Raw genomic sequence first — 26,396 nt, forward strand, 5'->3', positions numbered from 1 at the left:
CAGCGTGGGCTGCCTGCTGACAGGGGGAGCAAGGGAGGGTTGGGCTTGAGCTCCAAAAAGCTGTATCTGGCTCCCACCCGAGCCATAGGTTGCCAATCCCTGATTTAAACGAACAGCCTCATTTCCTTTAGCCACATGTTAAGCAGTGAGAGCTTTTCTTACAGCCCTGGATCCTGGTATCAAGCACGTCCATCTCTGCACTGGAACTTTTCAAGAAAAAAGACTCAGGTCACCAAAAGCAGCTCAGGCACAATGCTGTAGAGATAGGGCCCTTTAATTCTAACATTGACTCGCGCAATGCCCCAGGGGGTACGGCATGTTAGGTGTATTTACTTTTCACTTTTGCAGATCTGAATCGAATCATTGTAAGTGAAAATGTATTTCGTTGTATCCTAGCCTCACTTGTGAACACAACACAGTGACATGGTTATCTGTCTCTCTGAAGGTGAGGCCCAATGACAAACTAGCGCCAATGATTTTAGGAATTATTTTTTGACAGAACTGTGTAAGTAGTGCTTCCCAACCTTTTCTAAACCACACACCTGCACAAAGTATGTTTCCTCAAACTCTGTACAAATGTCAAATTTGTTCCTGTGAACTAGACATGGCTATTTCAGTTTCTGGCTTTTAGTGTTGCTTTCGTCACTAACCCATCAAAAGGGTTGGTTAGAACATCAACTACTTCTTCTTAGGAAAGTGGCCAATGCCCCCCCCCCATTGACTAATTAAAATGGAAGCAATTTATATGAAAATATTTAAGCCTCTTCTGTTGTATTTCCAGTCCTCTAAAGATTGCAAAAGTCCTCTGAATAAATGAGATGCTAGAACCTGCCAATCTTGAGATCTCAAAGTAAAAAAGAAAGCTGGGGTAAAAAAAATGTTGCAGCTTCAGGAAGATGGATTATTACTCATAATGAAGTAATAAAGGGTACACACTTTCTGGAAATTCCCATTTAAAATGGATGAAAAAGCCCTCACTATATTGGATTGATGAAAACAAAACAACATAATGAAGAATAGTCATTTATTATGTTTTTTTAACAAAATCACACAAAATATATTTGCACACAAGAATACACTTAGGAACATTTCAAATGTCACAAACGCAAAGAAAAATACTTCTTACTATAACTTTTTCCAAAAAATTAAAGTTTGCAAATAGTTTATCTTTCCCTACAGGCTTTCCCCCTCCCTCCCTTTTACAGGAACACACAGATCTTCTTTGTACATTATATGCATACTTACAACCACACAAAATGTAGGGCTAAGTTCCGCAGCCTTGCTGCAGACAAAACTTCTGTAGCAAATTTGCCTGCATTGGGACCGCAGAATGAAAATAAAGTACATTAAAATTCAGTCATTTTTATAGTTAAGTTTTCCAGAGATAAGGGTGACATTCTGCATAAATATTTAATCAAATAATCTTACACTTTATTTTAACAAGTATTTACAACATATCTAATAAAGATCAATACATCCTGCATAAAGGTGACCTCAAGGATATATTGTTGCTACCATGCTACAATTTACACAGAAGAAGTATGAAGGCAGTTGCTAGTTTTGGAAGGCTTACACCTTTTATTGATATAATTTAAGGAAATTAACCTATGGAAGGCAGAAGAGGTCAAATGATTTCAGTGCAATTAGTCAGTAAAATTACCCATTCATGACTTGTAAAAAGTACACCATGGTAATCAGTCTGAAAGGCCTTGGCTCTTGAATCTTCAGCTACTTAGTTCTTTAAGAACTATGTCTTCTTTCCACATTTGCAAGTCATCATGTGTCAGTCCTCTACTGGTGATAGGAAGAAGTTGCATAGGGACTTTCCTCCTCCTCCTCTCTGTGAGGGGGAAAAATAACATGATAGTTTAGGAAAATGTATACTTGACATATGCCTCTTTATCAGCAAAATGCTGTCATAAGGCAGACATATACATCTGTCCATGAAGAAACACAATGACCTCAATTACTTTCTATAGTTGTATCTACATTACTATGTATTTTATACAGTAATATTACAGATACTAAGAATGGCTTCAATACAAATATGAAATTAAAAGTAGGTTTAAAAAAGCAGTAGTAGCACAATACTCTTCATCTAAACCTGTGCTAGGAAATAGGAATAGTGAGCTAAACTCTACACTCATTACATCCCCAACTCTGCAGGAAGCCACATGAGGGATATGTGAGAGTGTAGGACCGGTCCTATTTTCAGTGATACTGTCCTTTCCTGCCTTCCTAGATCACTGGTGTGAATAATAAGACTGTATATATTCCTGGACAGAGGGTGTTGTACATTATTTTTGGAGGAGTTCTGGAATCCTAGTACTAGGTGCTGTGAAGACATGAAGTAAGGATAGTCCACGCCCCCAAAGAACTTACAGGAATACCCTTAGGCTAGCTAATGCTGGGAGCAGAAAGAAGCAAACTTGTAACCCAGAATGATTTGCTGCGCATAAACCTCCATCCTACTCTGTCTAGCTACTGAGGGCATATGTACCATGAAATAATTTCAAAATAACTTATTTTGAAATAATAATTTTGAAATGGTGTGTCCACACTAAAGGGAAGCATCAAAATTAGTTCAAGGCAGGCTCCCTTAATGTGGACACGCTAGCTCAGACTTACAGCCCCAGAAAGCACTTCAGAGTCATTCGTTCGAATTACTCTGGGGAGTAGTTATTTTTACATAGCAACACCAGAGCGTCCATACTACCGCTATTTCCAAATAACAATTATTCCTCATGGAAAGCAGGAGTTATTATTTTGAAATAATCAGCCCATTGTTTCAAATTAATGTGCTTGGTAGTGTGGACATTCTGCTTGTTATTTCAAAATAAGGGGAGTATAGACCAAGACTAAATTGGCTATTTTCCTTTACATTATTCACAGACCAGGATACAGGGATGAGAGGACATCTTTATTCCTGGTTTAATCTCCCCCTGCCTCCCTCTCCCAAAAATATAAGCAACCTAAAAAAAAAAAAATCCAACCATACGCACACACAAAACCACTTCAGCTGGTGATGAGAGAAAATGCAAAATACATTAATGCCCTCTAACTCTATCTAGTCAGAGCATTCTTTTTAGCCCATTCCCTCAGTAAAGGTTATATTAAAAAAACAAAATTCACTCTGAAGAGCAAATTGTAGACGAAGGCAACTGGTTCAATGATTTCCATAAACCTTTACATCTCAAATCAATTTGATTATGAGGAGAAGGCTAGCTCATTAAAATCTTGACCCATTTGATTTTGCTGATAAAAACAAAAGACTTTGTTAGCTTTCAAATTTAAAAATGCAATAGCAGCTAAACAGAAGAAGAGTAGGAGATCCCAAAGAAGAAAATATTTTTTCTGTGATACTTAAAAGGAACAGACTATTCTTCAGTTCTTTTTGTGTCATAATTGTATTATTCCTGGATGACATCAAACTGAATGTAGTTCAATTGGCAACACTCTCACTGAGGAACCACATACCTTTTACACTACACAATAAATGAAGGAAATTGAGAAATGAGAGTCAAAGCAAACAGTCTGAGAGGGCAAGAAATCAGTATGGCTGACATTTGGATTTAGTTGGTAAGGGCTTGTCTCCACTTACCAGGAGACTGATTCTGGGGAAATCAATCTAATAGGTTTCAATTTAGCAGGTCTAGTAAGGACCTGCTAAAATGACTGCTTGTGGCACCCCCATCAACTCTAGTACTCCACTAGGTCCCAGGAAAAAAGGAAAGTCAACGGGAGAGTTTCTCCCGTCGACCTCCCACAGTGGGGATGCTGTGGAAACTTGACCTAAGGTACAATGACTCCAGCTTTGCTATTCATGTAGCTGGAATTGCATACCGTGGATCGATTTTCTCCCTCTGTGTAACACAATAGTCTCACTGTGCTGTTACTATTAATATTTATAGGGCACTAACAGAGACTGGAGCAAGTGCTCTAGCTAAATGCAACCTATGCTTTTAGCCAAACAAGTTACTGGATTCATTACAAAGCTAAGTGTGAAAAATTTATGGCCTGTGATATACAGGAGATCAAACTAGATGATCTAATGGTCTAAACGCTACCAAAAGTTACAAATATTTTTTGCTGAAGAGACTTTTTTTTTTTTTTGCCCACTTATACACTGGCTAGCACAAAGGAGAGCTAGGTGTTTTTTTAATACACAATTTAAAAGATGCTAGTTTGAACACCAGGTATCAGAGTGGTTGTTGTGTTAGTCTGGACCTGCAAAAGCGACAAGGAGTCCTGTGACACCATATAGACTAACAGATGTATTGGAGCATAAGCTTTCTTAAGCAAAGATCCACTTCGTCAAATGCATGCAGTGGAAATTTCCAGAGGCAGGTATAACTATGCAGGCCAGAATAAGGCTAGAGATAACAAGGTTAATTCAGCCAAGGAGGGTGAGGCCCACTTCTAACAGCTGCTGTGGAGGTGTGAACACCACAGAGGAGAAACTGCTTTTGTACTTGGCTAGCCATTCACAGTCTTTGTTTAATCCTAAACTGATGGTGTCAAATTTACAGATGAACTGTAGCTCAGCTGTTTCTCTTGGAAGTATTTTTGCTGCCTTTAAATCTGCTATTGTGTGTCCTGGGAGACTGAAGTGTTCTCCTACAGGTTTTTGTATATTTGTCCTTGACTGAATTAACCTCCTTATCTCTAGCCTTATTCTGGCCTGCATAGTCATACCTGCCTCTGGAAATTTCCACTACATACATCTGACGAAGTGGGTCTTTCCCCATGAAAGCTTATGTTTCAATACATCTGTTAGTCTATAAGGTACCACAGGACTCCTTGTTGCTTTAGTTTGAACATGTGCAGCAAAAATATGCATATGTCATAAGGCATGATCAAATCATTTTATTTGCATGGGATGGCTTTGGTTATGCAATTATGCTACTGTGCAGCCTGGGGAGTATCACTGAGTATACACTATTCAGAGCTCGGAGCAGCAGCAGTGGCACTGAAGCTGCCTCTGCAGACTTATTTAGTACTGCATTGATTACATTAGGCTCCTATTTACACAATTAACTTTGCTATCAGAAGAGCAACAAACTCTTTTAAAAAAATCAAAGGCTGAGTTTTACAGAAGTTGATGGGACATGTCCAGGAAAGATTTCCTACTTCTCCTAGGCCAGACCTGGGTAAAATACAGCCCGCCAAGCCACCAGATCCAGCCCACGGAGGCAGCGGGGAGCCCAAGGCAGGCTCCCCAGCTTGCCCCACAGACCCGCACACTGTGCAGAAACGTGGCTGTAGGACTCCGTTTCTGTTTTAAAACTGGAAGGAAGGAGGGAGGTTTTAGGAGCTCCCCCCATCCCTTCCCCAGCACATTCCCACTGGCCATTTTCTGGCAGAAACCAGCCAATGGGAGCTGCTTATTGAACTAATAGGCAGCTAAGAAGAATCACGCCCCCTCTCCTGGGCTCAGTTATTCATGATGCACATGGCCAGGCAGGCAGGCTGGGAAACATTTTAAGCTTTGCAGGCAGGCAGGCTAGTTTGGCAGCTGGCAAGTAAGTCTCTTGGCCACAGCATGCTTCTGGAACCCTTTCCTGCCCCACCTCTCTGCCCTCCCCCCCCCCAACATACTCAAACCCTCTGTCCCCCGTTTACACTCATACCCCCTCTCAGATCTGGCACTCCAATCTCCTGCCCCAGATCACAGTCCCTTCCCACTCTAGGTCGCATCCCAAACCCCTGCACTCCAGTCCCCTGCCCTAGGTCACAACCACCTGCTTCATCCCAACTCCCTCCCAGACTCCAGTCTCCCTCCTGCACCCCAATCCCTTACTCCAAGCTCCCTTCTGCCCCAAACTTCCATCCCACACCCCGCAGCTCCTCCATTAATACCATGGAAGAGTACGGCCCTCGACCACTTTCCAAAATCTTGGCGTGGCCCCCCCGTCAAAATGTATTGCCCACCCCTGAACTAGGCAAACAGATTTTTTTCAATCTATCAGTATTACAACACTCATGTTAAAGATACATAAGTTCAATTTTTTCATCAAAAGAATACTGCAGATATTTTGATTAAACTCCCCCCAGAATTCCAATTATGTTCATCAAGTGTAGATAAAACAGGACCAGGGAGTTTGTGAAAGTAATAGTGGACTAGTAATAGTGGCCCATGTTCAGGGGCCCCAGAAAAATGGGTGCTTCTATGCCCTGACCCATCTGGTGTTCCAAGCCAGGAGCTGAGGCGGGGAACAGTGGCTTACCCCACTCTGCCCACCCACTACTCCCTGGATGAAGCCCCCTGGCAAGCTCCAGTCCAGCTCCCATGCTGGAGCATGAGAAGAGGAAGGGGAGAGGAAGGAGGATGGAGAGAAAGAATTCCCGCATCCCATTTCCTCAGTAGGAGAGCAAAAGGGAGCGGGGAGGGATGCAGGCAGAAGGGGTAGGGAAGGGCCCTCACTTGCTCTGGTCCAAGGCCCCACAAAATCCTAAATTCTGCTCCTGTATGATAGGAAATATCTGATTTGGCATAACAACCTATATATTGTAATCACTGAAACAATCCCAAATAACTGTACACATCTGCTTTCTTAGAAATATTGTATTGGGTGTTTCAAAACCCACAGAGTTAAAAGAACTCTCTCCAGTAAAGTTGAGGGATTACTGAAAAAGAACCCAGGCCCTGCCCCCCCCCCCCCCACACACACACATCCACCATTCCCACAAAGCAGTGAGCTAGAAAGAATAGAAGAGAATGTCTGATAAATGTGTATTAAATGCAACCTCAGTATAAAATTTGCATTATAAAAATTGCCTTAAGAGATGCTGTTTCAGGTTCCATCTAAGGACTCTATCCTGGAAACACCTAATCCTGGCCACAGTGCAATGGGACCTAAGGTGTGGGACCTCATACGAGCAGCCACACAGTTTGTAAAGTGCTCAGAGTGTTCTTTCTATCCCTGCACAAGGAAGAGAATGTGGCTGTCTTCATAGCACCGTTCTCTAGACACTGTGGAAAGTCCTGGCCTGTGAAGAATTCCCTGGAAATTACAGTGATCCCCGAGGGAGCTGCTGGATTGAAGGTGAGCCCTGCCACCTCTAGTTTAAGGGAGACAAGCATCAACCACCATTTACAAAATAGTTCTCCTACTTAACAGTTTCACTGGGTTTTACTCAGGGGAAAGGGGGATGACCTAATTCTGGGGTGGGCAAAAGGGCCTCTGTGAGCCGGATCCAACCCACCAAGCGGGTTGAGCCGGCCTGCGGAGGCCCTGACACTCCCCTGCCCCCAAGCCAGTTAGGGTCTGGGGGTGGGGGAAAGCACACAAAGTTTCCTCCGCCCTGCCAGGAGAGCACAGCACTTAGGCTCCCCCACCCTCAAGCCCTGATTGGCGTGGGGCGGGGAGAGTGCACAAAGTTTCCTCCACCCTGCCCCTGCCCTGCAAGGAGCACACGACGCTTAGAAGTACCACGTTCTCCTGGCAGGGCAGGAAAAGGCTTTGCGTGCTCCCCCATCCCCGGGGCCAATGAGGGTTTGGGGGTGGGAGGGAATGCATGAAGTTTCCTCCACCTTGCGCCCACCCTGCCAGGAGCACGTGGCACTTAGAAGCGCCACATGCTTCTGGCAGGGTAGGAGGAGACTTCGCACACTCCCCCGCCCCCAAGCTCTGATTGGCCTTGGCACAGAAAGGGGAATGCGCGAAGTCTCCTTCCACCGCCAGGGGCATGAGTGCCTAGGGGGAGGGGCAAAGGTGCTCCCGCACCCCCAGACCTATCATGGTCTGTGGGTGGGGAAGCAGGGAAGTATACTGTCCCTGTCCCTTCTGCTTGAGGCCCCGCCCCTTCCAATGTGGCTCAAGGCCACTTCAAAAATTTCTGAAATGCAGGGAGCACTAAAAAATTATTGCCCACCACTAATCTAATCCCATGTGACTAAAATATTTTAATTACATACATGATATAATTATGATATAATAATTTCCCCAAATTTTGAATGTTTAGCAATAACAGGAATTTTAAAGACCCTGGAAAAGCATATTTTGCCTGAACTACAGCAATATGGACTTCTTTTCAATCAGCGCAATGAAGTTCAAGGCTCTGAGAACAAGGAAGAATGTGGCTCTGTTACACTACCCTTACTGTGTGATACCTTTCTCAGTTAATACTCAACCTGAGAGAGGGTGGCAGAATTGATCCTATGCTGAACACTGGCCAATGCCCCTGAGCAGCATGGCTGTGCAATATACTGTATCAAACTCAAAATAACAAATCCTGCAGTGCATATATGGACATTGCCAACAAACTAATGATACTTCCACCTTCCCTTCTGTTACTAATAACAACACATCTTACTGTTCTTGTGAAGAGGGCTCTTTGGTATGAAAGAACAATACATTTACATTCATACATCTCATGATTCTAAAACTGATCTGGAATCAAAATGGATGATTGCACAGAGAACGAGTACTAGAGAAATGAATACTGCTAGAAACAGTCATATGTTGTTGCTGAAAGTTACACAGTCCCTCGAGAGCACAGCTGAGGTATATCTACACAGCCCATGGCAGTTAGCCGCCCACTCCAGGATGACAGACTCAAATTTGAGGGGCTCCAACAAATGCTCTACAAATATCTCTACAGAGAGCACACTGAATTTATGGCTTGAGTTGGGACTTGGTCTTTGAAGCCCCTAGAACCCAGAACCCAAACTCCAGCCTTAGTCACTACTTCAACGTGAAAAGCATCACAGAGGCTGTTTACAGTTATTTTTAGAGTACCTATTCGACTGCAGTCTATATTGGCATAACTTATGTTACTCAAGGGTGTGAATAAACCATCTCCCCCCCGTGACATGTTACACCAACATAAGCACTTGTGTGCACAGTGCTATGTCAGCGGAGAGCTTCTCCTGCTGCCATAGTTTCTGCCACTCGTAGAGGAGGTTTTATTATGCCAATGGAACAGAGTTTTTCCATCAGCATAGAGCATCTTCACCAGCAGCACAGCTGTATCAGTACAGCTGCAGCACTGTATGTATAAATGTGACCTGAGTTGCTCCACCCAGGCTGGCAAGCTCGCTACCATAGGTTGTGAAGACATACCACCAGTACCAATAGAAATGAGGTAAGGGAGACCTAGCAGGAGGCTCTGCTTCTGAGAAACCATGTTTAAATATAATTCACAAGTGGTGTGTTTTTAGAGACAAGATATTTGCTTTCTGGTGTTTTTTTATTTGTTTTTATGAACCCCAGGTATCAGTCAGCAAATATCCTCCGAGAGGTGAACTCCAGCTAAAGAAGGGAAATTACCCCATCTTCCTTTCAGTTTGGCAATAGGGAACCTTGTTGACCACATCTCCTATTGGCACCTGTCATCCTAAATGAAAGCTGATTTGCTTCACTAATCCTAATTAATTCTCATAAAAACATCAGGAGATGGTAAACATTTAACTAGTTCTCTAGATGAGTAAGATACAGAAGCTATGCAATTTGCCGATGGTCACAGCTTGGAAAAAGAGAATATATTTTGCAGAAATGCTCTAACTGCTAGACAGAGCTGCTAGTTTTCCAGAGTGATAAAATATGTTTCTCTACATGTCATGTTAGTATGAAGAAAGAAAATTGCTATAGTAGACGGTGCCTACTCTGATAACTACCTGTGCTATTCATGAGGACTGTTGCCTGAATGACAATCTAAGGACTACATTATGCCAACTCCTTATGCAGGGAGCAGGAAGAAAAGCATTTCACTTCCACCCTGAGAGACTGCATATTTATTTTTATTAGATGCTCTTCTATCTTGTGGCAATCCAGTCTTACCATCTCTGTCAGTCTAAGGCCACATTTCTTGCCTCATCATAGTCTGTATCTGTGGCAGTGGTATCTGTGACAATGGTATTCTCATGTTATCTGTTGTCCTCCTTCCACCAGGGGTTACCCAGACTTTAGCTCCACCTCTCCTGCTTTCCCCACTGGCCAGCAGAATGTTGCAATACATAAAGAAAGGTTGCAAATTACAGAGCACCAAAGGAGTTCTCTAACACCTCCTAGCACCGTGGTCCCCAACACGGTGCCCGTGGGCGCCATGGCACCCGCAGGGGCATTTGCATGCGCCCGCCAGGTGCTCGGGGCCTGGCCCCGGGCACATGGCGTGGTGCTTGCAGGGGGGGGGGGGGAGAAGCGCCGGCGCCGGCCCCGGGCGCTTGCGGGGGGGGGGGGGAAGCGCCGGCCCCGGGCGCGCGGCGCTTGCGGGGGAGAGGAGCGCCGGCCCCGGGCGCGCGGCGCGTGGCTATGGGGGGGCCCCGGGCATGCGGCTATGGGGGGGGCAGCCCCGGGCGCGCAAGTGTCCCCGCCCCCTGGCGCCCGGCGGGCGAACGGCCACGCCCCCTGGCGCCCGACAACCTCAAAAGGTTGGGGACCACTGTCCTAGCACTTTCCCTGGGACAATATGCCTATACACTTCCTTTCACCATGGACTGTGTGCAGATAACCTGATCTAGGCCTACATCAGCAATAAAAGAAAGTCAGTTTTCTATGGACACAAAAACCAGATGCCAGGTTCCATGGCCTAACTAAACTATTTAACTGGAAATAAATAATTTGCCTGGGTCAGTATTACTGGACTCCCAGGCAGTATCACAGTTGGTCGATCTATGAGAGCAAATTAGATGGATTAAAGATAAAATGGAAAAAATAAATCAGTCTGAAGATGTTTCAGTCTCACAAGAGTCAAAGACAAATACTTCTCCATAATGCTAAAAGATGGCCAATCATTAAGAACAGGAACTGGGCTCTTAGTCAGTTGGAAGCAGTTACCACAGATTTTTTTCAAATTTTGCAGTGTTTGTACATGAGGCACATTTCAGCACTACAGCAGCAAGATTGCTGAGAGCAATTTATTCAGCCCATAACTATTAAGTGTAATGTGATACAGGTATTCCTAAAGCATAATTTGAGAGCGCACACTGCATTTTTCTACTCCAAGTATGAATATTTGTATCAAACAGCATCCAGGTCAACTAAATTAATATCTCAGCCACTGAAGCCTTCTAAGACAACCAGAAAAATCATTACAGTAATTGTCTTAAAGTGGCCCTTTAAAGTCTGCATATGCATAGCTGCTCCAAATCCAGGTAACTACAATCAAACACAAGGATGCTTTTTGAATAAACAATGCCTTTCCCATAATGCTTTGGAGCTGTCATTTAATAAGGCTTTCTTAGGCACCACCTGTTTTCAAATGGTGGAGGAAATGCACAAATCTAAGCTACATCAGTAAACAAATTTTAATGCTGACTAGTGTTTGTTTCGTACCAGGTTCTGTAATAAATAGGCTTCTAAGAAATATAAACAAATGTCAGCTGATGTCACTATTGAATTTTGAGACTGTACTGTAGGCAATGCTGGAAATTATCATTTATCTGGTATAACCTACAATCCAGGGATCTGATCCAAAATCCAATAAAGTCAAAGGAAAAATGGCCACTGTTTTTAATGGGGTTTGAATCTACTTACATTTCTACTAGTAGTACAGTAATTTGCATGCCTGACTCCTGCAAGTAGAATTTGGTCACAAACACTGATCCCTTCTTTTCACTAGTAAAATATTTTACTTCTTTTGGAAAAATGTGGTACTGGCTGCTTGGTCATATTTTTGCTTCACTAGAAACCATGACACTGCTTTTGTTGATGGTGGACAAAAAACAAATGAAAATGCCACTAACAAATTTGGGTGTTTGCTGTCCAAAAAAACCCTTCACAGTGAAAACTGCTCAGGGAAGGACTGGCAGCAGCAGATGTAGCAGCAGCAAAAAATAACAATTAAAAAATTAACACCCCACAAGAAAAAAAACACTCACTGCAGGAGTGTATAGCTGTTCTGAGGAGGTCTAATAAGTCTACACACACCAATGTGACTCTGAAGGTCAAAAGAGTGACAGAACTGGAATTGTTTGACCATAAGGGCTCTCTTCCCTTGAATTGGATTGGAATTATTCTTACATATTGTAGTGTCACATATAGACATTTTACATGTTTAAATTTACTTTCTTGGGATAAGATACATCTCTCTTTGAGTATGACTTGTCCTTCTATGTGGGCAGATTTGTATTTGTATAATTTTTATCCAAAACTCCAATTATATTAAAACCATTAAAAATGGCTGCCTCTATGTAATGATGGCTATTTTAAGAATAATTTAGATTCTCCATTTGATCATATCCCATGCCTAGACAGCTTCTTGCCATCCTTTTCCCAACTCCTGGATATGTCCTCTTCCCACTGTTTCTCACTTGCTTGCATAATGCTCCAGTGTTTGAGGTAAAAACAATTCCAGGAGAAAAAAGACAGCAGGAGGCTTCTCATAGAATCACAGAGCTGGAAGAAACCTCAGGAGGTCATCAAATCCAGGCCCGTGCCCAAGGCAAGACCAATCCCAACTAAATCAACCCAGCCAGGGCTTTGTCAAGCTGAGACTTAAAAACCTCTAGGGATGGAGATTCCACCAACTCCCTAGGTAATCCATTCCCCATTTCTGTGGGAAAATAAAAATTATGAAAACCTTTATAAACTGTGGGAGGAGAGTGTGTTTTTTTCCCATTTTGTTAAAAGAAGAAGTTTCAATGTGTCTGACTAAGAGTTGGTCAGTTGCTGTTGTAGAAAATACACGTTTCAGGAGTATCTCCATATCTAGCAAAATATTCTGAACCTGAAACCCCTTACTCTTTCTACAACTCTCCTAGAAAAAGCCACCCACACCTATAAGCTGCCAATACCAGGTTAGGACATTAAGTTTATTTTTCCATTGCACAGAGTGGAATTTTGAGTGGGGGAAATGGTTCCAGAGTGTTATTTTTCTTTTTTTGGGATGGGGTTTGACAGTTGGTAGCTTGACCTAATACAGAGGACTTGACAGGCTATCAGTCCTACTGTAATGCAGAAGGGTTTTATATCATGGTCCTAGAACAGAGAGAGTTTACTTTTTATCCCACCGACATAGAACCATGTTCTAGTACTTTGAGGCAGAATGCTGACAGCTACAGCAGAACTCTCAAACATTTGACACTATCTTTAGTCAAGAGTCTAATCACTTGCTGTGGCTTTTTAAACAGAGTAAATTGCAGCACAGAAAACACCGCCAACATCTTCAAAATATATATCACTAATACAATGACAGATGAAAGGCTAGTGTAAATATTAAAAATTTCTTTAGAAAATCAATCCACCTACTGTCTTTGCTTGATGAAAATGAGTCACGAAAACATATGTGAGGAACATTACAGAAAGGCATAAGAAAAGAGCAATGTTGTAATTAATACACTCCAGCCCAACTACCCAGCACTTGCTCAAAGTACCAAATACTCCAAAGATAATTGTTTTCAGCATTTCTAATATTAGAAATTATACTCCCATGATTATCTGAGATACAAAATATCTCTTCAAAAGTTACAGTGCTTAAATTGGCAACAGCAGCTTTATGACAAACATCTGAAGGCTTAATCATGTCCTAAAACATTTCAGTCTGAGATAGTAGGATGTAAAATCCCAGTTAAACAGTTAACCTAGGGTAGGGAACCTAAGACCCACCTTCCTTGAATCTAGCCTTCGAGGCTTGGGGGTCTCCACTAGCATTGGGGAGCATGTGCTGGTGCTCCAGCCCCTCATCATTCCCTCATGAGGTTGGAGCACACAAAATCTAGTAGCCTATGAGGGAAATGTGGAGGACATGCCAGTGAGGGTTTGGTTGGGTGGTTTTGTTATGTTTTGTTTTGTTTTTTGCTTCTCACTTGTGATTTTTAATATGGGTCAGTAACCTCTGACCCAAAAAAGGTTTCCCACGCCCAACCAGTTAAAACTTAGGTTGACTTATCATTTAACTGGTTAACCGACTAAGTGGGGTCCAGACTGGTGACTGATCCAGTCTGGCTGGAGCATTGCCAACCCATGGGACTCCCACTCCCCTCCCCCCCCCCCGCTGGGCTGGCTGTGGGGTCCCAGTCCTGCACTGGGGCTGAGGTCGACTCCTGCTCCCAGCTCCTGCCAGAACAGCCCCTGTCCACGTCGGGCCCAGGCTCCCCACTGACAGAGGCTGCTCTGGACACTGGAGCAGCCCTTGCCTGTGGGGGACTTGGGCCTACAGCATCCAGGGGCTGCTCCGGACTCTGCAACAGGCCCCCTGCAGAACTAGAGCAGCCCCCTGCCCATGGGCAGGCGGGGAACTGCTCCAGCATCCACGGGTTACCAGTTAAACTTTCACACCCCTAATAGATATCACATTCCGACGCAACTGAATTTATTCGAATATGCTATCACACATTCAGATAAAGGCATGCACTCTTCAGGATTAAGTCATGAAAGAAAGGATACATGGAAAAAAGTATTATCTTATTAAAGATGAAGACAAAGCACCTATTACATCTTAAAATGATTCTGTAATGTAGAATAGCCATGAAATACTATAATCCAAGGATAGTTATATACTGTATTTGGCATCCAGGTGAGATAAGAAACCGTAAATCTGTTAATGAACAGCAGAATGATAACTATGCCACAACCATTTTTCAAATCCAAAGCCAAAAATGGACAAGGAGTACCACTATACACTGATTCAGAACTGGGACAAATTCAAATGTCAGACTGATACTTAATAGATTCCTGAAAATGAAAACACTGTCTAAGCCAATTACCAAAACTCAAGCAACCAAGAAGGAAAGAACAAAAAAATGTCATATCGAACAGCAGATAAATGTCAGTGTAATAAATAAAGTCAAGCAAATATAACATTCATGCAGAGCAAAGTGTGAAATGCAACCCACCCAAAACTTTTTCCAGGGGAAGCTTTTAGTTTATATTTCTAAGTATTCCACAGTCAAAAAGCTGTCTATTGTTTAGGGCCATGTATGTATATTCTTCCCAGAAAGAAAAGTCTCTTCTGAATGCAGATACATCTGCTCTCTAGTGAGAGGAGTTTGCAGCCATGTAAAGAGGGGAGGCAAGCGCAGAATATACACTGGAAATGTCACAGCATTTCCTCAGTTACGCCCCAAAAAATGACAATCCCAACAGAACAGTGTTTAAACTGATGGTTATCAATAGACAGGGAAGGAGACAGCAAGACATATTAGCTCCATTCCATGAGACTATGGCTCTTTTTTCAAATTCATTTGCCCTCTTTAATATCATGTAGTAGACAGAAGCTTATTGCTCCTAAAATTGGAGTTTGGGGGACACAAGTAGGTATTCTCCTTAACTTCTATTTTCATTAGCTTCAGTGAGCTAAGGAAAACCTGATGAATTCCAAAATATAAAATGGAAGTTAATATTAGGAATAGGGATGTTAAATTGTGAGTAATCGATGCATCTGATGCAATGCTCCTTGAGGCATTTCAAAGTGGCAGTGCCCCGTAGAGCCCGGAATCACCTGGGGACTCCCCGACTGACCCTGGGCTCCATGCAGCACTGCCACTTTGAAGTGCTGTGGGAGCCCAGCATCAGGCTGACAGAGGCAGAAAGCGGGGAGGGGGAGCAACTAGTTGAATAGCCTGTCAACTATCGGATAAGTCCTTCACATCCCTAATTAGGGATGTAAAATCCAGTTTAAAAAGTTAACCAGTTAAATGTTTTGCTTAACCGGGATCCCATGACGCAGCATGGTGGGCCCAGCTGAGCTGGAGCAGCGCCCCACCCATGGGTTGCTGACCAGTAAGCATCACCCGATAAGGGTGATGCTTATCCGGTTAATCCTTTACTTCCCTAGTTAATACAATGCCTACAACAAGCAGATTGGGTGCAAGTCAGGAACCAGTGAAAAATAATGCTAAATTCTAGCTGAAGCCTCGTGTTTTAAATTTTAAATAACCTTTTTACTTGCAAATTCTACTGAAAAAATTCAGTTCAGAAGTTAGCATTTGTTTACCCCAAGACACTGACACTTGTGAGAAATATGTTTTTATGTGCTCCTAAACAAATCATAGCCCAATGTTTCAGAACTTACTTTGGCAAAATTGAAGTCAAGGGGAAGTTTTGACTAAGGCCTACCTGGTATTTTCACAAACTATAAATACTTTAACACTCATGAAATAAGCCCCTAAAATGAGAATGTGGGTGAATGTAGGATATGCAACTCAACACCAAGGCAGAGTTTAAACATTTTATGGTGTGCTTTTTGGTTTTTTAAAAAAAGGAAAATATAGCAAATATAAATGCAACAGGGCTTCTCTCAGCCAAAGTAATTATCGAGCACAGCTTCCTTCAGCCAAGTCTGGAGAAAGAAAGAGCACTTGCTCTTCTCCCTGGAGAGCTTTCATTGTGGATTCTCACTGTCAGACTTAGTCCCCAGCCTCCCACAGCATATCCCACTTACATAACAAATGAAGATATTAACTCTCCATAGTTGGCCCAGAACACTGCAAATCCCTGAACTCAGGGATAGCAACTGTTGTTCCTCCTTTACCTGGAAGAAAGGGATTAACTCCTTCCTTGCTAACCTCTGAAAGGAATCTGTTCATTACCTCTATACTGAATGTACCAAAATATGAAAATACTAAGATTTTTTAAGTTACTTTTGCTATAGATGCTATTTAGGGTAAGTTGGATGAAAAGAAATTTTTGAAGTCTGTGAACTGTGAAAAGCAGAGTACTAAGTTGATAAAGTCTTTTGGAGCAAGAAGTGTTATTTTATGTGTTTGTACAGTAGGTAGCACAAAGGGACCAAAACTGATCCATGATCTTCAGGAACTACTGAACCACAAATGTTTAATAATTACAGAAAGCTTGTTATTTATTCCCCCACTGAAATACAATCAGGTATCCTAGCATCTATAATATTTCCTTATCTTTCTGTTCTTATTGATGGACTATCTACTAGATATTTGAGAGAGTTTGTGCATCTATCTGCCAGTCTGTTTGGTCAAGAATTCCTCCTAAATGGTAAGAACTAGGACCACCACATTTGGTATGCAGTTTCCTCTTATAACTTAAAGAAAGATCAGGATTTGGTTGTGCCAAGACAATGGGATATGCTTGGAATTTGATTGTTTCTCATAAAATGGAAAGGGAGGGATTTAGGAGACAGGACAGTTATACTGCAGAATGACACATAGGGGCAGCAAAGGGCCAGAGATGGGGACCGAGACAGCTATAACCTCCCTGGGCCAGCAAAGGGCAGGGGTGGAGAAAAGGACAGCTATCAACTGTATATTTCAGAGAGCTTGTTTGTTTGTGTGTGTCAGTCCCCCAACTATGCCCTCTGTAATGGCCATGGACAGGCATGTTTCTCACACCTGGCCCCAAGCTGCTGCATTGAGAGAGGGCTGGGGTTGCCCTCTCTTCCAGGGCAGCCTGCAAGACTGAACCCCTTATCCTCAGCACTACCCTAGAACAATGATTTAAAGAAATACAAAACTTATTTGAGATAAGGATCTGAGCAATGCCAGGTAAATCTTCTAAGCTTGAATATTTTAATTATCCTCTAAATGGAAAATGTTCAGTTGTCTGAGTTTCCTAGGGCCTCCATTGTAGATGGGATTAGAGAAAGTAAAGTAATATGGACTCAAGAGGAACATTCACTCTGAAATCACTATTGCATTTTCTGAGCTAACTTTTCTAAAATTCATATTTTATTTATCAGTTACCACAATATTCAATAGAATAAGTCTCCTTGCTATTTTAATAATGTAGTCTTCACAATGTTATGACTTGCTTTTGATACTGGCTGTGATGCATTTACAAACATCAGGAAAGACTATTACCAGCAGCAAAATTTCATTCTATAACCAGCAAGATTTAATACAATTTCTAAGGTCACTGTGTATTGACACAAGATTTTTGCAAGTCAGTGCCTATAATGTTCTTTACTGCATGTCAGGCAGAAGCTGACAGTCATATGCACTGTCTATCAAGTTTCCTTCTAGCAAATTACAGCTAATACAAATCAGGAAACCCACTCTTACCTAGTTAAATCACCCATCCTGAGAATTATCACAGTCATTCATGAACTACCAAGGGACTATGAATCAGAAGTAGTGGGAAATGATATAGAGTCCTCAGTGAATTACGTGGTCTGAGGACTAATTATTTCTTATTTCTACAAAGAGAGGTTTAAACTCTGCCTCACTCCTTGCTGGAAGAGTACCAGCCAAGCACAAGGATCCCAAAGCATTTGGCTTGGACAAGGAAGTTTCAAACAATGCCATATTTCTTACATCTTTACCAACAACTTCTTTGAAAAAAAAAAAAGGACCAGAAGCACCCCCTTCTTGCACTCAATCACAAGTCTTGGATTTTTGTCCATTGCCTGCTCAGGTGTCTTAGGCCTGGTCAAGGTAGCCTGCATTATGTTCTCCTCCCAACAGTGCCCACATAAAACAAACAAAAGGTTAGTACAAACGGCGATAAAGCTAATATTTTGCAACTAAACATCCCCAAAAATAGCATCTCTAAGAGAATTCAAAAAACAGGACTGTGTAGCACTTTAAAGACTAACAAGATGGTTTAACAGAATTTAAGAGAACTCAGACATTTAAGAGAATTCAGACATTTGTCAATAAATGCCTTAGACACATTCTCCAGCTAACGTGGTATGAAAGAATGCCAAACAAAACCTTGTGGACCAAAACAAATCAGAAACCAATGGAGGTCCAGATTAAGAAGAGAAAATAGCGATGGGCAGGCCACATCCTGTGTAAGGACTGTGAGGAATCATGAGACAAGCATTAGAATGGAATCCAAAGGGAAAGAAGAAAAGGGGACATCTCAAACAAACATGGCGACGAAGTTTCCTGGATGAAGTAAAAGCAGCTGGCTTAATGTGGGATCAAATCAAGACTATCGCTAAAGATCACAAGAGATGGAGAATGACTGTAGAAGCCCTATGCTCTATTAGGAGCCCAAAGGACAAATGATTATGATGATAGAGGGACATTAATTGCTCTGATAACCTGAGGCCCAAGGGGTACTGGATTGACAGGTTCTCAGAATATACTGAAATGGTGAAAGAGCAACATGCTGGAATGGAATTCTACCAACACTAAAAGAAATGGTTATGAAAGATGCAACATGAAATGAGTAAGTTCATGTGTCAAGGATTTTTAAAATATGTCTCCAAATCAGATCAAATGATCTTTCTATGGAGAACCAGTATACAGCAATGTCAGTAGTTACCATCTTCAGAATGGGGGAAGGGAAATTAAAAAAAACTACAGACAGTCCCCGACTTACGCGGATCCGACTTATGTCGGATCCGCACTTACGAATGGGGCTTTTCTCGCCCTGGAGCTTGCGGGCAGCGGGACGGCCCAGAGCGCAGCGGTCCCGCCACCACGTCCTCCGGGGCGAGAAAAGCTGCTCGGGGTCTCCCTGGTGTGCTGGGGGGGGACTCCCCAGCACAGCAGGGAGACCCGAGCAAAGCCGCACAGGCGGCGGGACCCCGCTGCCCGTGCGGCTTTGCTCCTTTGCCCCGGAGCAAAGCCGCACAGGCGGCACAGGAGCAGGGAGACAGGAGCAGGGAGCAGGGAGACAGGAGCAAAGCCGCAGAGGCGGGGGACCCCGCCGCCTGTACGGCTTTGCTCCGGGGCAAAGGAGCAAACCGCATGGGCAGCAGGGTCCCGCCGCTTGTGCGGCTTTGCTCGGGTCTCCCTGCTGTGCTGGGGGGGACTCCCCCCAGCACGGCAGGGAGACAGGAGCAAAGCCGCAGAGGCGGCGGGACCTCTGTGCCTCCGTGGCTTTGCTCGGGTCTCCCTGATCTGCTGGGGGTGAGGGGGAGCAGCTAGTTCCCCCCCCCAGCAGACCAGGCTTTTGTTGCGGGATGCCTGGGGTAGAGCAGCTGGGGTGCTGCCGGGTTGTCAGCCGCTGTTGAAACTGATCAGCGGCTGATTCCAGGAAGCCAGGGGCAGAGCAACTCTGCCTAGGGCTTCCTGTAGTCAGCCGCTGATCAGTTTCAGCAGCGGCTGAATCTGGAGCCAGTTCCGAATTACATACAAATTCAACTTAAGAACAAACCTATAGTCCCTATCTTGTACATAACCCGGGGACTGCCTGTAAATAGATTTGTCTACATTATCAGAGGCAGCAATGTTGGGCAGCATGCAGCTCCCCAGGAGACAGTGCACTCAGGGAGCTAACCCAGGCTCATTAGTTAACCATTTATACTTGGTTATACTTTCACATCCCTACTCCATTCCTAATAGATGTAACTCCCAGGTTGTATTTTGCATGCACACTGCCAGATCAGGCCCTTCCAAACATATTTCTTCAGAGTGCTGCATGATCCCATGCCTTCCATGAAAGACAGGCACTCATGATCTTCCTGGCAGTCAAAAACAAGATGCTGAATACCTATTACAGAATGCAGATCTATACACCATAATGCACTGGACAATGAGTTTCACATGACTCATCAAACATATTGTGCAACCTTGAAAAAAATGGCATCAGTCTGCATTCTTCTGTTCTGCAGAGAATGACTTCTTATGATAAGAGATAAAAATACAGCTGTAATGAATATCAAAGGGAATTTTTATGAAGACCACTGATGCTGTATATGTCTTCAGTTCTCATCTCAGGGTGTCCTTACATTGCAGGGCTTAACTTGAAATAAGCTACGCAAATAGCATATTTCAAAATAGAGAATGTCTACACAGCACTTATTCCTCCAACTTCCCTTATTCCTTGTACAATGAATGTTACAGGAGTTGGAGTAAGAAGTCCTCCAGCTTGACAGTATTTTGACACTATTTTGAAATAACTGCCTGCTGTGTAGACACCGACTAAGTTATTTCAAAATAGTGCTGTTTATTTTGAAATAGTGTTGTAGTGCAGATGTACCCTCACAGATTAACTGAATACAGGTTCTGTTTAAATTCTGACCTGGGCTAGGCAATAATTGAAACAACAGCTTCTTCTGCTACAGAGAGATGTAACTGATGATGTCACCAGGTCACTGAAGACTTCATGACACCCTAATTGATTTGGGAGTAATGTTTTCTTTTTTGTAGGTTCTGCACTGGAAGGGCTTTATGGACTTTTTTTGCTAGTTTGTAAACAAGTTTTCTTGTGATTTGGTCTTTTCCTATTTTAAAAAACAGAACCAAAACCAACTAAAACTGGTATTCCTGCCTGAAGGAATCAAATTAGGCTATGAGCATAAGAATCTACCTGAAGTACGATATACAGATGGCCCAAGTCATAACTTTCATGCCCACACAGCTTTACTCTATTTCCCACTGACAATGTAACAAAGCCCTCAACATTAGGGATGTTAAATATCAACTAATTGACTAATCAAATAGTCAATGCATCGACTATTCGATTAGTCATTAGGGCACCTCCGCCTCTGAAGTGTAGCAACAGCCAAAGGCAAAAGCACCCTTTTGATCCCGGGCTCCAGGCAGCGCTACCGCTTTAATACACCGCGTGCAGCCTGATGCCAGGCTCCCCGCACCATTTCAAAGCAGCAGCGCAGCATGGAGTCCAAGGTCAGCAGGGGAGTCCCCAGCTAATCCTGGGCTCCATACAGCGCTGCCGCTCTGAAACACTGGGGACACCCCAGCTAGCCCCAGACTGCACATAGCATTTCAAAGTGGCCACAGGTTCCAAGCTGGGCTGCCACTTTGAAGTATCCTCTCCTTCCCTCCTCCACCGGCTGTCTCTTTCTGATAGAGGATGCAATGCGGGAGGGGGGAAGAGGAGGGGAAGAAGAAAGCAACTAGTCTACCAGCCTGTCGATTAGTCCTTCACATCCCTACTCAACACCACCGCCTCACTGCGGAAACTACAGGATTCTGAGAATTGAAAGCTGCCTACAATTTAGAGATGTTAGATTTTGTGGTTTTTAGTAATCATATAGCTGCACCAATTTTTAATGGTTACTAAAATGGACCCTGGAGATGGGACTGGCAGCCAGTGCACTCCCAGCCCCACTCCTGGGGAGCACTTGCCAGCCAACACTGCTGCCTCTGTATCAGGGTACGTCTAGACTACATGCCTCTGTCGCCAGAGGCATGTAGATTAGGCTACCAGACATAGGGAAATGAAGCGGCGATTTAAATAATCACTGCTTCATTTAAATTTACATGGCTGCTGCGCTGAGCCAACAAACAGCTGATCAGCTGTTTGTCGGCTCAGTGCTGTAGTCTGGACGCGTGGGTGTCGACATCAAAGGCATTTGTCGACCACCCAGGTATACTTCATCCCAGGAGGCATACGTGGGTGGTCGACAAATGCCTTTGATGTCGACACCCGCGTGTCCAGACTACAGCGCTGAGCCAACAAACAGCTGATCAGCTGTTTGTCGGCTCAGCGCGGCAGCCATGTAAATTTAAATGAAGCAGCGATTATTTAAATCACCGCTTCATTTCCCTATGTCTGGTAGCCTAATCTACATGCCTCTGGCAACAGAGGCATGTAGTCTAGACATACCCACAGAGGCTGCTCCAGCATCTCATGGAGCAGCCTTTGTCCATGATATAGAGGCAACAGGGTATGGGAGAGGAGGCACAAAGGAGGGCAGGCAGTTCCGCAGGATCCAATGATTGCGGGGAGCTGGCTCCCACCTTCGGGGGGAGTGGAAGGACAGTAAGACAGCTCTGCAGGTACCAGCATGCCTGGGGATCCAGCTCCTGCCTCCCCACACTTTTTGCCTCTGATACAAAGGCAGCAAGAGGAGGTGGATGTTGCATGCAATCACTTGGATTAACCAATAAACCCAGGCTTATTCGGTTAATCATTTAAATGGCTATACACTAACATCCCTACTACAATCGCAGGTTCTACATGTTTGTGGCCAGCAGTAGCAGATTAGAGGGGTACATGAAGGATAGAAATGGAAACTGTTAGCAGATTTGTTAATTTTGTTCAAAGGTAGGATATTTAAACTTTTCTTCACATCCATTATTTAGTATCTGCACTTGTTATGTTCAGACTTCAATAGTAGCTGTTTGTTACACCACAATACACTGGCACCCAATATGGTGCCTGGTTCATGACCAAGCATGAGGACAATTTTTATTTTTCAAGTTAGGGGATTAATAACTTGACTTGAATCCAAGTAGTGTGGTTCACTGTTACGTTAGTCACAGCCCAGGAAGCTTAGAATGCTTGTTTTAATCACCATAAGAGACTCAGTTTGCTGATGACTAAGGCCTTAACTCTGCTCTGCACAATCCACCCATAACTGGAGCTCTCATTGAATATAGTAGGAATTCTGTAGGAGAAGGGCTTTCAAGGCTGAGCTCCACATTGCCTAATACTATGGCCAATGAAAAATTCTGCACCAGTTATATCAGGGCCTGGTAAAATACAGCCCATGCCAAACCAGCTGCTCAGTGCTCAGAAAGCCTGGTGCGGGGCCACGTGCTACTGTGAACACTGCAAGCCTGCATGTGGGCTTCTTGAGCTGCCCCAACCCACAGCACAATCTCGCAGATCCCATTGGCCACTTTCCAGCCAATAGGAGCTGCCTGTTTGTAGGACAGGTAGCATGTTAAGTATCTCTCCTGGGACTCGCAGAATTCAGAGCAACACACATGGTCCCTGTAGCTGCTCTGAACACATGTGGGAGCATGGAAGGCAAGAGACACTGGTTAAGGAACCTGCTGGCTGAGAGCCATCAAGTTAAGTACCTCTTGGCCAGAACCTGTCTCTGGTACCCTAGCCCCTTCTTCCCCCCTAATCCTCCGCACTCTGTCCTGTATCTCTAGCCTACGTAACCCAAGCCCTCTGCATCTTTGCTCTTACACCCCTTCCCAGACCCTGCACTCCTTTCTATACTGCTCTTCCAGGTCACAATCCCCTCCCAGATCCTGCAGTCTCTCCCACACTCCTCCAAGTGAGGATTCTCTCCTGCACCCGTATCCCTTCTGGACCCTGCACCTAGTCACAGCACCCTCCACTCAAACTCCCTCCCAGATCCTATACCCACTCCACTATGCCAAGCTCCCTTCTGCATCCAACCGCTATCACAGACACCGCACCTCCCCCATTAATATCACGGAAGAGTGCAATCCTTTACCACTTACCAAATTCTTGGAGTATCCCACCCATTAAAAATGATTGCCCAAAATGATGCAAAATCCCAGTTAATCATTTAACTGTTTAAATACTATGTTGACCTAACATTTAACTGGTCAACCAACTAAGCAGGATCTGGGCTGTGAATTGCAAGTTATGAGTGTAGGAGGGCAATTTAAGAAATACAAAGAGTGAAGATAATTCATGCTGCACATATTGCATCTTTCAGGGAGTCAAGTGCCCCAAACAAACACTTGCACACATACTACAACATTAATACAGTAGGTTTGCCACATGTCCGAGGCAGAACATCAGAAATGGCTGCCCGTCGCAGGGAGCCATAGCTTGTAATACCTCTGAGACTGGTATAGGGGGCTCTGTCTGTGAGGTGGAGTGTTTTCCATATAAGGGCATGTAAATTAATAATCTTCCCCTGCTCGCTCCACCCATTGCAGTAACAGATCAGCCAGTGGGCTGACTGGTGCTCAGGCCTGCTACTCCACCCACTGCAGCAAAAACCAACCTATGGGGTGATAAGTTCACAGGCAATAAAACAGGCAGGCAGCCCCTCTCTCACTGGGGATTCGCATTGAGTGAACGCCTGGCCTGATCACCCAGACGCCTTGCACCCCCCCGCTCTTGAGTCTTACTGAGCGTACTCCGAGTTGGTCGACCCGAGTGGAGACAGTTTATGAGCATGTGACCGGTACTTGTGTTCCTGCTGTCTCCAGAACTGGTATAACACCCCACCCCCCACCATCATCCCTATCCTAATTGATTTTTTAGTTGTCCTTATTGCTTGCCAAGTGACAGTGGCTAAAAAGTTACTAAGTTAGTTTATAAATAGTTGTGGTTTAGGTTTTTTACTGTTTCCTTGTATAAAGTTGTGTAAATAGTCAGCCCTATGGATAATACCAGTGTTAATTCAACTGTTCCTAACCCCGGGGCAGTTATTGGGAATTATTGTGATTTAAAAAAGCCTCAGGGAATTGTTTTGTGTTGTCTGGCAATCTGTTTAATTTTTGTTCTGAAGATTGTCTGGCGCCATCAAAATAAAATCAGTTTGTGCTTTTTGAAACCCCCAGTTGTGGTCTCATCCTTTCCGGCATCCCTTCGAACCTCGTGTATTACGGGGACTGACACCACAGATTTTAATTATCACACATTTTTTTCTTTAAAACAAAATGAAAGTTTTATTGAATTTTTAGATACATTAAAATGAAGGAAAGTGACGAGTTACTTTTTCACTTCCTCCTTCAGGAAAGGAGGATGGAAAGAAAACAGTACATCATTTATATAGTGCTGTCATCTCAGCCCAACAAACTGCAGGTGCAGAAGGACAGCTCTACATTTTCAGTACAGATGCTTCTCACCCACAAATAATTCATACTAGCCATTGGTTACATATGAACAGTGCACAAGCAACATATCCTCAAAGACTTCTTCAGTTCACTGATGTCTCTTTACATTTCTCATTTGGCTGATGGTACTGGAGCACTGTTAAGGAAACAAGAACCAATTAACTGCATATCATGGATATCATAAATGCTCGCATCTTCCCACCTTGTGAATGAGCTGAGTACTAGGCAAGTCAACAGAATTTCAAGTTACAGGTTCTGTTCCCAACGTTGCATGTTTGCAGTTAGCTAGAAGCAAGGTGTTGCTTATATATGCAGACAAGGATTTTTTACAGTGACTATTTTCAAAGGTACTATCACTCCAAATTTTGACTTAGGGAATCCCTAAATATCCATTTCTATTCCTTTTCCCCTCCTTCCCCCAGCCCAGTGGTTATGAGGCATAAATAATAAATCACCTCTCCCTTACCCACCCCAGTGCCCTAACCTAATGCATTGACCCAAGAGAACAGTCTAAATGATACTGTAAAGAGCTTACAAGTCATCTATTAATATATGAATGTTGAATTAAAAACGCATAAAACTTAACATGTCTGGATGGAGTGCCCTAGTAGTTATCTTAATTGCTTACACATACAGAATAGAGGTTTTTACAAAACACACATTGGGACAAGATAAAACCTAGAGGCTGAGTCTATACTGCTTTCCTCTTCCAAAAGAGGAAATGCAAATAAGGAAAGAGGACATTCAAATGAAGCACAGATTAGCATATTTGTGTGCTTTGTTGCATATCCTCTTCCGATCCTTTTTTCGGAAGAGGTTTATTCGAAAAAAAGCAGTCTAGATGGGGGGGGGGGGGGGGGAGGAGTTGTGCGGGGAAAAAAAATCCTTTTTTGAAAGAACTCTTCTTCCTCAAAAATGAGGTTTACAGGGTTCTTTCAAAAAAGGGGTTTTTGCACGAACCCTCCTCCCCGTCTACACTGCTTATTTTTTTAAAAAAACCTCTTCCAAAAAAAAGGATTGGAAGAGGATTTGCAAATGAAGCACGAAATCTACGCTCCGTTTGAATTTC

At 43.5% G+C, this 26,396-nt stretch overlaps 1 protein-coding gene across 3 annotated transcripts in view; it reads right to left on the bottom strand.

Annotated features, from left to right (window-relative positions):
- Nucleotides 1–1,010: 1,010 nt before the first annotated feature.
- The window catches only part of LYSMD2 (LysM domain containing 2), a 40,325-nt gene continuing 14,939 nt past the window's right edge, over nt 1,011–26,396 (bottom strand). For 2 of the 3 annotated variants that reach the window (XR_012895758.1, XM_075897246.1), the window contains one exon: nt 22,421–25,463. Coding sequence is in view for 2 of the 3 variants with exons in the window: in XM_075897246.1 (XP_075753361.1) it covers nt 25,439–25,463 (25 nt within the window). In the remaining variant the exon portion in view is untranslated. Of the gene's footprint in view, nt 1,841–22,420; nt 25,464–26,396 lie in introns of those variants that run through there. The other variant, XM_075897245.1, reaches the window with a different exon arrangement.

The sequence above is a fragment of the Pelodiscus sinensis genome, chromosome 14 (genome assembly GCF_049634645.1).
Source record: "Pelodiscus sinensis isolate JC-2024 chromosome 14, ASM4963464v1, whole genome shotgun sequence".
In the NCBI taxonomy this organism is placed as follows: domain Eukaryota; kingdom Metazoa; phylum Chordata; order Testudines; family Trionychidae; genus Pelodiscus; species Pelodiscus sinensis.